Source organism: Synchiropus splendidus, chromosome 14 (assembly GCF_027744825.2).
Source record: "Synchiropus splendidus isolate RoL2022-P1 chromosome 14, RoL_Sspl_1.0, whole genome shotgun sequence".
In the NCBI taxonomy this organism is placed as follows: Eukaryota; Metazoa; Chordata; class Actinopteri; order Syngnathiformes; family Callionymidae; genus Synchiropus; species Synchiropus splendidus.
The window spans coordinates 3155480-3169382 of record NC_071347.1 but is presented as its reverse complement, the minus strand read 5'-3'; the positions used below and the strand labels follow the sequence as shown (position 1 = coordinate 3169382).

Below are 13903 nucleotides of genomic sequence, written 5' to 3'. Positions count from 1 at the left end.
GCCATATTTCAGAGCAGCAAATGACAGTGGTTCTGTCTGACTTAGAGTCATTAAAGACCCAACAACGGAATTATTCTACTCCAGTACACTCAGGACCGACAGGCACAGTTTTCCGTGCGACAAAAAGAAGTGCAAAGTTAACAGTCTCAGATATTCTAGTGTCAGGTATTCTCTGTTTGTGTTCTCAGTCCCTCACTATATCAGATGATCTTGCACGGCTGCCCCGAGGATCAACGTATAAAAGACCCAACACGGCGCTTGCAGCAGGCATGATGTGTTCCACGTGTAGACCTCCCTCAGACAGCCCCTCTCTCACAGCAGGGAGGATTCTGGCATGTATCGAAAGTATTGACCCGAGACCCAAATATGTGCACAGCAGGACACTGAAGTGGAGTTAGTCTCACCTCTGTAGTTTCAGTGTCTGCGCTTCAACAAACTGCTCTGACTGATGCAGGATCAAGATAAAATACAGCTCTCTTTCACGCTCGGTTTGTTGGCTTGGGTGACGGAGCACTTGTTAAAGTGATCGATTCATGAATCCAATGAAACCAATCCAGACCACGGCACATGGGATCCTGCTACTGTTGAAGTACATGTGATACGGTTATTTCTCCACCAAGCAAAATCAGATCATAAACTGTGGAGCTCAACAGAAACCTTTCATTGGCTCTTAATAAAACGTGTTTTCCTGATCCACCTATTCAGAAGTTCACACAAACTTCAGCAAGTCACCGGCAGACAGAGAGCTCTTCTGTCTGTCCCCAATAACAGTCATCCTGCTGAGCAGAACAGCACGCACTCCTGCTGCACCTCGTGAATATCATTTAGGAAATCATCATCAGAAACCAATTTGGCTTCATTACGGGAGACAGGCCTCTCCTTGACTGGGATTCCTGGTCATCTGCTGTCAGTCTGTCAGTAGCATCTTTGTCAGCCAAGCTCCTGAGCTCCACGCTCCCTGACAGAGGACTCAGTCATTCCTTCAGTTTCCTGTCTGAGCACACATGCACCGTGATCTTTCGCCGGGGCAACCTTGTGTCTCCGCAAAACATGATCGCGAGACTGTGAGGACACATGGTGGCGTTTCGCTTGCAAATGGAAAGTAAAAAGGCGCAGATGCAGTGACGCAAAACGTTAATATAACCAACATTAACGTGTTCACGAGAAAAAAACGGTTCATAAACGTGACACTCACTTTGATTGCTGAAAGTGCTTTGAAGGGTGATGTTCTGTTTGTGGAGCCAGTGCTTTGAGGGGCTCCTGAAGCTTGGTCCACTGCTGAGATGTACTTGTTCAGTGTATCCTGGTTCAGCCTGCAGGGAAATAGGCTCGTGACTCTAGTATATACCACCTGGAGCTGCCAAAAGCAAAGACGAGTGGTGGGGAAGTCCTTGATCATCATATTGTAAATTTTACAAAACAACAGAGGCCTGTAGCTTCTCGTCTCAAATGCAGTAAGTCACAAGAACAAGGCCCAAGTTTGTTGCTCCTTAGAAATGGTGGTTTTTCTTCAAGTGAAATGAAGAAATTGTGGCAAGTTAGTCCAACTAAACTGAACTTCCTCCTCTCTCTTCACACCCTAAATTGAAACTGATGAGAAGGACTCCTGGAGAGCGCAGGATAAAGCTGGCCGCAAAATGTAAACACTGCATACCTTCGCTCAGTTTCCCACCCAAAAAAGATCCAAATCACTGACTCACCGTCAGTTGCACTTTGCCTCCGTTCAGGATGTCCAAGCTGAGCTCTGGGAGGAAGTGATCACTGTGAAGTAGAATCCAAAGCATTTATCACGCTGTTCTTGTGTGGCATTAAACTTGGCTACTCGCAGAGCAGAACCTGATAGAGTTAAGATCATTTCAAAACGAGTAAATACATTAACACTTTCATTTTATTCACCGTAACGGTTTGCTGTAAAATGCCCCACACAGCCCCTGCACTGAGAGAAAAACGTCCCGAGCTGAAGAACTAAAATGTCAATATCCAGGGGTCTTGTTCCAGAAGCAAAGCAGTCTCAGCTTATGGTCTGGCCTCTATGGTGGCCATCTATGAGTGAAAATGATGATCGCAGTTTCCAGCTTCATATTTTGAGTGTCATTGTCAGCAAAGAATATGCAACACTAAAGAAAATTATAATCACCTTGTCACTCAGTGTATTCAGGCCTATTCGTGGTGCTGGACCCTAAGGCAAAAGAAGGCTGGTACCTATTGCCTGGTAAAGTCTGGGTGACATTTTTGGGGGGGTCCAAAAGAAGACAGCAAAGAGGAGGAAGATGTTTCCTATTAACCTTTTTGTTCTATGTTTTCCATGTACGTTCATTTATTTGTGTGATCCAGATGGAGGTAAGGGCTCAGTCATGTGTCTGACTACTTGTGTAACAATCTACCTTAATATTGTTGACTTCATGAGTTCAGAGTTTTCTATAAGGGAGACCAATAACCTCTTGTATAACCAGCCTCTTCAACTTCACTTCTGACGTTCAGAAAAAGTCATTTATGCATTCATTTGAATTACTGGCCGTCTCCAGCAAGCTTATGAGTGACAGAGATGCTTACTTGTCCTGAGTCTGCAACCACTCAAGAGCTCTCTCCCGCTTCATTTCTTTCTCTGCATGTTGAAGATCAAACTTGTCCTGGCACTCTAGACATGACAGAAAACGGAAAAAAATCATCATTTTAAAATGCACAAAATCTAGTTGTGGCATCAATTTTTATGGTGACCAAAACTGTAAACCAGCAACACCCATAAGTCCTCAGTTTCAGCCACTGAAGCGGAACAAGTAGACATGTATCGAACTGATGGTGTTCTTAGTGCTTTGAAAGTCCAGGCTGTAGGTGGTGATGTGATGGGTCTTTTTCTTGTTGTTTAAAGTCAATCACAAGTGGTGGCGCTGTGACTCCCGCATCAAATAATGAGGAACTGGTCACACAACTCATTTTAGGAAGAGCAGCAGATGAATGCGCGCACTACATCTGGCCGGCGAGATTCTTTGAGGCTTGTAACCAAAGACGCTCAGCAGTGAGTAAGGCTCAACAAATAAACTGCTTAAGGAGGTAATCTGTGGCAACGTGTGACACGACACACTGTAATAGCTACTGGGAGAGAAGCGTGGCCAAAGCTTGTTGGGTTTACACTGGGCCTAAAGCGCGGCGTGTGTGCCTGTAGTACTCAGGGGAATTGTTAAAATCACAAGATGCCACAGGCGAGATTTTCTTGAACAAGTGTGTGGGCTCGCACTTTTGTCAAAACAATTTCCCAATAGTTAGTTAGGGAGAGAAATCTGAAAATCTGTTGATTTACGACTCCTGCTGAAATCCCATAATACGGTTGTAATTCAAAGCAAACATTTACATGGCGCTGACAGTAACGCCGCTGTAGATGGTGACGGCTAATGGATCCTGACAGGCCAATGCTGGAACTAATGATGCATTTATTTAAGCCATTTACTTCCTTCTGTGGAGCTGGGAGTGAAAGAGAAGCTTTACAGTTTTCATGGCTTAATTGCAAAGCACCACTAAAAATGTCAAGTGATAAATGCTTCCCCTCGGGGCAACAAAGAGCCGGAAATGGTGACGAGCACTTTCCGAAGCCGAGCAGCCCAGAGATACGGTCACGATGTCGCCAAAACAGAAACACACTCGTATATTAAAGTTTATGCGGCCAGCAGATCACAGCGCAATGAAAACAGCTCGGCATTCACGCTGGGCTTCAGTAGCATCAAGATGATCACTTTCCTCTCCTCTGCTCCGAGTCCCCCTGACCTAGTCAACCCCCACTCCAGTACTCCTTCGGGATGTCAGGAGTGGGGCCTGTAGGAGTCACGGCTGTTAAGAGGGGCTCTTAAACTCATTAAGTTCGCCTGCCTAAAGAGAAGAGAGATTCTCAACTTAAATCTGAGAGTAGGGAGTCGAAAGCTAACACAAATCTTACCTTGAAACTTTCAGGACTGTTTAGTGAACTGAACAAGACGGACGGAAAAAGCTAGAAATGTCCCTATTTGATACCTTCACTCGTGCAGAGTATCTTCAAATTACACTCCACGTTTGATATCATGTAGGGCACCGTCTCAGCAATACTATAAAATCATACAGACAGATACACTGTAAATTACCATAGAAACACAATTGCACCATGAATGAATGGTTTCAAATATATTGGGACCCCTAGGCCAAGCCTAATCCGCACATGCATTGTGTTGGGAAATATGGTGGGAATGCCCTCCATGATCAAACCCCATCCGGTGTGTCTTTAATACTCTCAGAAGAAACAAGAGTACACACGGTTCCTCTGGCAGTTCCACAGTGGTTGAGATTTTCACTTGGCCAGAGGTTTGATTCCTAGACCATGCAGTCACTTTTTAAAGGTTTGAAATGAAGTTCAGACACACTATTTGAATTTCCACCATCCAAAGTTATTTGGATGGATGAGTAGATTTTTCTTCTTTTTTTTTTTTTAAATGCCAAATCAGGAAATGATGGTGTTGCGCAATGTACAGGAAATATTTCTGCCCTTCAACAGTTGCTTTTTGCCTGCCAACTTACTTAACAAATGATGCTACAAATAATGTTTTTTTTTATGTCAGTCAACACAAAAGGCATCTTCCTCAGAATACACATTTTGTGTTTGCCTGACCAGTTGAATTAGCAACTGCCTGCTTTGAGTCTGGTTCTACTTCAGTGTTCTGCCCTCCCAGAGAGGCTTTGCCCGCTTTTTTAGAACCTTAGTTACATTTGGTAACCTGGGCTATCTCCGGATGTATCTGACTCAAATAAGAATAAAAATAAGCAATACAATGTTATAAGTCTACACAGCAAACCTCACACTAGATACACTCCTGTATGTGCCTTTTTTTGTCAAAAACAGTGAAAGTGAATTTCTAATTTATTCAGTCAATCACATTCAAACATATTCAAAACTCGAAGTCGCACTTTTGCTTCATTATCTTTGATATATATTTTTTGTCCTGGCTTCAATTAAACTAAGGGAACACTGGCAGTTACTTGCATACTATTTAGCATTTACTTACTTACGACTACGTTGCCTGGAAAGTGATACTAACCAGAGGTAGGTTGTCACAAACATAAATGTAATAGTTCAAAGCCATTCAAAGAATTCATGTTTGCATGACTCAGGGAACCTCCCCTTGTTAACCCCTGGCTTGACTCCTGACTCTTGGATAGATTACAGACATCAGACTGAGCCACAAACCCTCCGCTTATTGTACTATTTTTGTTTTTACACTTAAAGAACAACAGCAGTATACAGGATCATTTGAGGAGTCTAACCCGAGTTGAAGTGCAAAACTACTCTTTGGATGCATCCTTTCTTGTTTTGCTTGCCTTGCAGACAGGTAGGTAGGTTATGAATAATGACACAGATAGAAGATAGACACTGGAATGACTGGATATCTAAGCAACTTTGTAAATGTCTTCAAGTGTTCCTGAAATAATGGGGGCTCAGGAAGGCTGTGACTGAATGGCAGGATGAAGCAAGAAAAGTGTGCAAGTCCCTGGGAGGCTGAGTGGAAGACAAACAAAGAGGAATGCTGGGAAAACATCTTTAACATCTGCAGCAAAAGACATTTGACAATAGAAAATCATTTACACAATGGGAAGTGTGTGTTCCTCATTTTATTTTTTTGGCTCATAATAATGCATGTTGTGGCGCTCTTCCCTTCTCCCATTCTATTCCTCTCTCTATGTAAGCCGATACCCATTTCAAGTGGGTTACTCATGTCCAGCACATCCACACAAAGAGCCCGGATAAAATAAACACGCCGCGTCAGATATCTTGGAAAGAATCTGTCATGGGTTTGAGGCTAATCACCTCCAGAAGGGGCTCCACTACGATCCTGAAACGTTAACCCCTGTTGAGGAGTGTTTTCTGGGCCAAGCGTAGCTGGATAGGCCCCGGGCACTGAGCATAGATCTGGAGGAGGGGGCGTCTTTCACGGGCCAGCACCAGGGGCTGCAACAGCCTGGTTTCAGAGCAAGCTCAGCTTCTCCTCTACACTTGACACTGCCTCTTAGACACCGTGTATAAGAGGCAGCAGGAGATGTCTCCTACTGGAGAACTGGGGACTAAAGGAATTTAGGAACCATCAGTCGTACGTGATCAATCATGACTCACTCGTCTTTAGAAGCATAACCAACGCATATCTTCAGGGCAAGCAATTTTGTTAGGGAATCTCCAACTATCCCTGCCTGGCCTCAGTGGAAATGTAATACCTCCATCTGGCCTGGATCTGTTAAGTGATCTCCTCAAGGCTGGATCTACCTGGGGAACCAAAATGTCTGAACCAGGCTACCATCAGACACTAGCTCCATGCTCACTCACACTTGGTTGCTCCAGCTTTGCCTTAAAAGATGTTGCCAGCTACCCACTTAAAAGTGTCACCAATATTATTCTGAGAGACTGCAGGAGCACTTTTGGGTCAAAGCTGTGTAAGTACAGAGAGCAGTTTTGCCGAATACTGAATTCAGCTAACGCCCCAGGGTCATTTGTAAACACTAGAATATTGAAAGTTAATCGCCGTAGTCAATGATGTGTTACTTACGTGAACTGAGCATGTAATCATCTGCAGGGAAGCTCGGCACTGATTTGCATCCCTCTAGCTTGGTAAAATACAAACCAAACCACACAGCTAAAACTGGTAAACCCAACAAACCAACAAAGCCACTTCATGCGCACATACGAATAACAGGGACATCAACGACTTGTTTCCATTACTGCACCGGAGGAATACCTTTCAAGACGAACAGGATCAGTGACAAAACACAATGAATCAAATTTTTTTAAAGAGGGGATGGATGAAGGGTGTGGTTTTGTGTGTCAGTCTGCGTGACCAAACTGCAACTTTCTCAAAATAATGATGTCATGGCCCTGTTTCTAAAGTCTGTCATCCCAAAACTCATTTCACAACAATGACAAGCAGACTTCAGTGTTGTGATCACTCCACCTAAGCTTATTGGAAATACTGACACAAAATCTGTATGAAGATATGCAGCCAATGTGAACAAGTTTGATCCAAGTCGTAGCTGGAAGCTTGTCCATACAGTAATAACAGCTTAACCTGGGCGTTGGACAACACCAATGCCTCAGATGAAATTCCCCGGCCATGTTCCTGTGGTTCTGTTTATGTGGTAGTGCGAGTTAGTTTTTGTAACGTTCACCTAGTGATGGGCCAGTGAGGCTTCATGAAACAGTGTCCTTATTTTTAGAGCCCAGCCACTGGTTTAAAAATGAGGGAAAGTTCATTGAAATGATTGTTTAAGTCCAAAGATTTTTTAGCAGAGAGTACCATCTAGTGGGCTCTGAAAATAAGGACACTGTTTCATGAAGCCTCATCAGCCCATCACTACATTCACCACACCTTCACTGTTTTGGCAAAGCCCTAACAACACCACATGTATGGAGAACAATGATAAATTGGATGAATTGACAGGCATGTTGCTGATGGGCTGCAGTGAAAATACTTGAACCATGCTTTGGTAACCAAGACATAATCCTAACCAGTGGCCTCGCAATGTTTCATTTCTTTTCAGGTGATGTTGACAGTTCATTTATTCCACAAGAACACAAGCTGTGTTTGACGGACCACAACTGGGTGGAGGAGAGATAAGGATTGTAAATTGAATTGCTGTGACAGACTTGGATGCGTCTGCTGCTTACAGGCCAGTTGGCTGATGTTTTTTTTTGTGGTCAGATAAAAGTATGACTTTCAGCGCCCATTCCCACAACAGCAGATGAAATTAAACACTAGCAGTTTCACAACATTATTGTGTTACACTCTAAAACACACACGGTATTTTTCCAATACACTTAATACACACAAGCAGTTTACTCTCATCTTTAGTTTTAAATACTGATATGGATGCATAGCTTTGTAATGTTTACGGTGATGGACTCTGATCACAGTGTCTTTCCACTCAATGTCAATGGGGTTTAAATTTGTTTGAAGTCATGAGTTCTTGACCCTGAAGGGCATGAACGGAGAAGATGGACAGACCTTCGTGACGAGTTTTTTTTTTTCTTTCCCATTATGGTGCAATTATTCACTCCCTTTTCTTCTGTGGTTGTGGATGTCACTATGCCACATCACCAGGACCTCAGGGCAGGGCAGGAGGCCATGGCAGAGAAGTATGGAAGGAGAAAGTTGAGTCCACAAACCACAGTCAACTTGAGTTGAATCGTGCGACGATTGTATTTCAACGATGACTGTACGGTTGTTTTAATCATAAACATGACATAGTGATATCCGTCTACAGAAACCACAAATTTGTACTGAAGTGAAGAATAGCACAAGAGAAAACACATTATAATATTCCCGTCCAAAGCAGGAAAAATCAGGCACCCTCATACTAATGCTTAAACATAAAGTTTCACAGTTTAGCTGGGTTTTTTTTGTTTTTTTTGTTTTTTTTTTTTAAGAAAGTCACAAAGATTACGCATCACAGTATGAAACAACTTCCCACAGTGGAGCAAGCAACTCACTGTTTTTCATTATGGCTAGATAATGGAATATTTCTACAAGAATTTATGCAAAAAAAAAAAAAGAAAAACAACACATAAGTTGACACAAGTTTTGTTATGAGACTGGTTTGTTGCTTTCTTTCTTTCTATTTATTTGTACGACAAAGTCTTTTTGTATGTGTGTAATTTATAAAAAGAAATAACTGTCTTTCATATGGGGCATACTTTTTATATTACTAGGAAGTGGCTCCTCAATCACAGGGGAAAAAAGATGCTTGCGCCAGAGACATCATACGGATCTAAGTCACATAAAATCTGTTTTCATTTTCTAAAAACTGCAGTCAACGCACATTTTTAAGTCTTTGAGTCACGTAAAATTGGCAAATTGACTTTTGTCACAATAACGTCACATCAATGCAAACATTATAAAAAAAATTGCAATTTTATACATTGTTTACTTTTTCACAAAAGGAAATTTTGGCAAAATGTCTTGTTTTAGAGTTGTACCTCTTGGACAGTTTTTGTTTTGTGGCACAGGCATATTGCGTGCCACGACGGGACCCAGCTGGAGAGTGCGCTTTCCAAATGTGCCCAGATTAACGGAGGGATCTAAGAGAATAGAGGAAAGAGAAGGTTAAAGAAGGACAGGACAGGGCTGGAACCAGAAGCAGAAAACCACAAGCTAACAATCGGAAAATATTAGAGCAGCGATCTGGTTCCACTGAGGCAGATGCCATTAGATGTTACAGTCGACAGAAACCTGCCTGACGCTGGAGGAACATGACAAAGGCCTGGTAGGGGAGTCATGCATGTATAATTCTGATCAAAGAATAGCCTCCCTCGACATGACGGTGGCATGATAGCTTCGCAGTGGTTCATGGAGCAGGAGAGGTGAGGTCACCTTTCGCCTGTAACCGCACTCCACCACTACAATGGAGGGGAATGAGAGCTGTCGCAGAATGACATGTCAGGAGGTTGTTTGGCAATGATAGTTTTTTTCTTTTCAATGTTGTCAAATTAGAGCCAATCTTAGGTGGCAGGTCCTGGCTTCTGCTGTCTGTTCTGGCTTATTAACTTAGATGAGGTGGAATGGTTCACTAACACAAGGAACAGAGATCAGGATGTAGCGTGGCAAAAGTTGGCCTGCTCTTTTTGAAAACTTCAACATCTCATAAACTAGAGGGGGGTGGGGAGAGACAATCTTCTGCACAAAAGTGACATTTTATACGGATATCAAGATACATTTTAGCGGACCTTTCTTTTTCTGTGGCCTTTCAGACTTCATCCTCCGAGCTCTCTTGAGCATTAGAAGAGCTGTGGTGCTGTTGGTAAAGCCCCTGGACAGGTGGAAAACAATTATGTCACAGACAAACAACAAGACATGGCAGAAAGATAGAGTACCATTCTTCCACAATCTTCTCCGATCTTTCTGACAGACTGGTGACCGACTTTGAAGAGGGAGATTTGCTTCTGAAACGAACAAAATCATTTCACTTTGGTGTGATTAGAGAACAGTTCGATGATACATAATATTAGTATACAACAGTGGAATATACAACGGGTGGATAAGTTAAGCTGTGCTGCTTGTGTTCATTGAGTACTGGCAATTTCATATTCATGGGACATGAACGAAGTCATTGGATATTAGATTAGTAATAAAACACACTAGACATAAATCGACTAGGCCTGTCCTGCAAACAGTTAGGTTCCACTTCTGACATCAGGCCCCTGCTACCACTCAGAACTCAGCCACAACAATGCCGTAAAATTATGATAATTGTCAGTCACAGACAGAGACCACATGAATGGGGTAGCAACAGATAGAAACAAAGCAAACTTGGCAGCTTTCCTAGATTTACTGATCAAATATCTAAACAATAAATTATTCTTTCACATATAAGGATGGAGGGAAATGTCTCATTCTTCATTTATCTACATGTAAGTATGGCCACTCAACATGCATGTCAGAGTCGTCCACAGCTGTTGTTGGGACCACATGGATAGTGAGCGGCCACATTACATGAGGGAGAAGCTCAAGCTTGGCAGTAGGGCCCTAATTGTCCATAATCTCCTGCCTTACTTGCTGCACTTGGTTGTTCTACTTGATGCTCGTGGTCTACCATTAGCCTGAGCATTTGACAGTATGCTCTACACCAATGCAAGACATGATGTTTCTAAGTTCACCCTTGGTTGTTGAGGTGTTCTATGACCTGTTCAGCTTGATTTCTGTCTGGGCATCCATGTAAGCTCGGACAGCAGGAGGGCAGCTCCTGTTCTTGACTTCACTAACCCCAGACCATCCAACTTGAGTGAAGACCAGGTACCTACCCAAACACGGTGCAATCACCTGTTCCCACCAGAGCCAATCAAGGTCAATGCTTTTGTCCATCTTTGCCTGTTGGATCTGGTGCCAGATCAGTGTCTATGCCCCAAACACCCAGAGAATGTAGGAATGACAGCCTTCTGTGTGGACACGTCAATGACACACACTCCTTGTGTGTTCTTGTAATGCATATGGGGAACGCCATTCAGCCACAGGGCTAATGCTGATCTTTACTTCTGTTCTCTACTTCCTTCCATTCTAGAGGTCCAGTCTCCAATGTGAAACTAGAAGGATTAATAGGAGGGATATTGTGAGGGACAACAAGCTGTTCATGCCAGTCACAGAGGACCTCATCCAGATGTTGCTCTGGACCATTTGAAGAGGCCTTCGATGAACTTGATGGTTTTTATGAATCTGTGTTCTGGTGTGTCCCTTCTTCTTGTGAAGTTCCCTGTGCATCACAAGGTTAGGAGAGAATTCATGCTCTCGCTTTGGACTTCCTCACTGCATTGGAGGCTTTCTTACAGTTCTTTTTCAGCAGTCTTCTCCCCCCAACAAGACTTTCTATCTCCTACCGCCTTGGGTAGATGCTGGTGTTGCTGTGTTCATACTTGACATTCACCCCAAAGCACTTTTTACCGTTGTGGTAAATGATTCCACCTTTTTCTCAGCTGTGCCCACTTGTTCCTCCAGGAGTTGTCTCAGGCTGTTGTTGACCGTTTTCCACACTCTTTTCAACAGCTTTGCCACTTGACACTCAGTGTGTGCCCTTGGAGCCTTTATTTTTTGGGGAGTTATCTCTGGTTGGGTGGGTTCTTCTAGAGGCATCTACTCCTCAGAGACAGGGGTGGTGCTGCTCTAAACTTTCTCTTCGTACCACATCGGTGTTGTATATTGACTTCACTAGTTGCTGATGCAGCGGGAAACGCAAAACTCTCATCTCTGCTTTCTCCAGCGTACAATGTGTACGCTGTAAGCGTTTTTTTCCGGTGATACCTTTTCCTTTTGATGAAAGCAAATGGTGTTGGATTAAGCTGAGCGATATGAAATGACAAATGGAATTAATAGCTTCTTCAGTGAAACAAAAACTTCCCTTTCCCTGACAGCCTCAGCTGGGACTGTGGGATCCTATGAATTTCTCAAGCCTGAGAGTTTTTCTCGCCACGACATTGCATCAGCGTGAACTCTTTACCCCTCCCCAAGCTCCCATTCTCTGACTTAAGTTACATCCCATTGTCATTCCTAAGATCCCCTGATACCAAAACTTCATGAAACAAAGTGATTCTACTCAAATCAAAGAGATAAAAAAAAGAAGCACAAGTAAGCACACAGATGAAAGTGAAACAGTGAGAGAAATATAATCGGGAACTCGCATTGATTCACTATGGTCACAATGGTATATGGCTGTGACAGATTTACCGATTCAAGCTCTTCGATGATTCAGCATTTTCTTCAGTACCCCATGCCTGTTTTGGCCCCGTCATAGGCGGTGATGGGAGGACCCTTTGAGACGCTTCTGTCAGGGGTGCAAGCTGAAAGACATGCGCTTTAATTCATGTGCAGTAAAAACAAACAACAAACAAAAATCAGAAAGAATGAAATATGATGTACGTGTATATGGATGAATGACAGAAGAAGGTGGTGGTTATAAATGTGCAGTAGACAGGTAAGATAACTTACTGCAACACAGAAACACACAACCATGCACCTCAACCTATGGCTCCAGCAGTGGCAGGAAAACATGGTAACTGGTGAGATGGCAGCACAAACCTTTTATCCTGGGACATTTTTATCATTAAGAAGTTAAATAAGCTATATTGGTAGAGAGAACACCAAGTAGAACTATCAGTGAGAGACATTAGGGATTAGGGATTAATAAAATTAAATAAGTATGCACACAGCGTTCAATTCACTGCAAGTAAACGTATTTTTCCAGGTGTGTTCTACATGCTTATACAAGGGTCCGCAAATGAGAAAATGCCAGGTTTACATGACATACAGACTCAGCACTGTTATTACAGTGCACATAAATATACTCTGTCAAGCTAAACATCTGAATGTGTTTGCATTAGAGGTGTTTTCCGCCCAAGGAATGCTCATTTGTGAGCCTAAATGCTTTCTCTATCCCATTTTGTCTGCAAGGGGAGGATTAAAATGTCCTCTTTGAAGTTCACCTCAGCATCCACACGCTGAAGCCATGACAGCAGCTGCTTTCTGTCACTTGGCATACGGCAGCTACCATGATGTACAGTGGTGAGCACGCTCCAAAGAAAAGATCCAACCAGAGGTTAAGTGAAGAGAACAAAAATAAGAGGACACGGCACCAGCATGAAATACGACACTGGTTGATGCTAGAAGAATGAATCATAAGAGTCGAGCAGAGCAGGGGCTGTGGGGTGATTATTAAGATGTCCACAACAAATGTATTCAACCAGTCACATGTGTAACACAATAGTATTGTACACTACATTGATACGTTTCAGCAGTCCACTCACCTTCTGTGCTGATGCCTGTTCTGACACATGGTAGCATTTCATAGGCAAGTCCTCAGGAAGTGTCAATGTCCAGTCATGGTCCAGAGTTGTCTGCAGGAAAACAACTGAGTTAAAAAAAATTTATCACTGAAATTATATTATAATTTCAGAACATAATTGGCTTTTTCTAATGCACTATCACACCAAATTTGGACTGTCATTATGTACAATGTCTGAATGGATCATTCACACTAACATTATCATTTAATACTGTATATTGTAAATGTTCTTATACACACATATATACATCTTTAGGTAACCAGCGCTTAGTCCCGTTGAGGGTTGTGGGGAGCACTGGAGCCGATCCCAGCAGTCATTGGGCAAGAGGCAGGACTAGACACGGGTTGCCAGTCCATCGCAGGGAACACACACACACACACACACACACACACACACACACACACACACACACACACACACACACACACACACACACACACACACACACACACACACACACACACACACACACACACACACACACACACACACACACACACACACACGCAGGGGCAATTTTAGAGTGTCCAATGATCCTAGTGAGCATGTTTTTGCGCCACTGTGCCGCCCTGTTCT

General features: G+C 43.0%; 1 protein-coding gene across 4 annotated transcripts in view; it reads right to left on the bottom strand.

The window, feature by feature from the left end:
* Positions 1–13903, bottom strand: part of lrriq1 (leucine-rich repeats and IQ motif containing 1) — a 36174-nt gene that overhangs the window by 1138 nt on the left and 21133 nt on the right. For 3 of the 4 annotated variants that reach the window (XM_053886003.1, XM_053886001.1, XM_053886000.1), the window contains exons 16-23: positions 13289–13378; positions 12213–12325; positions 9872–9940; positions 9725–9807; positions 8978–9079; positions 2554–2638; positions 1701–1761; positions 1196–1313 (exon numbers count right to left, since the gene is read on the bottom strand). In XM_053886003.1, the coding sequence (XP_053741978.1) occupies positions 1196–1313; positions 1701–1761; positions 2554–2638; positions 8978–9079; positions 9725–9807; positions 9872–9940; positions 12213–12325; positions 13289–13378 (721 nt within the window). The remainder of the gene's footprint in view (positions 1–1195; positions 1314–1700; positions 1762–2553; positions 2639–8977; positions 9080–9724; positions 9808–9871; positions 9941–12212; positions 12326–13288; positions 13379–13903) is intronic. The other variant, XM_053886002.1, reaches the window with a different exon arrangement.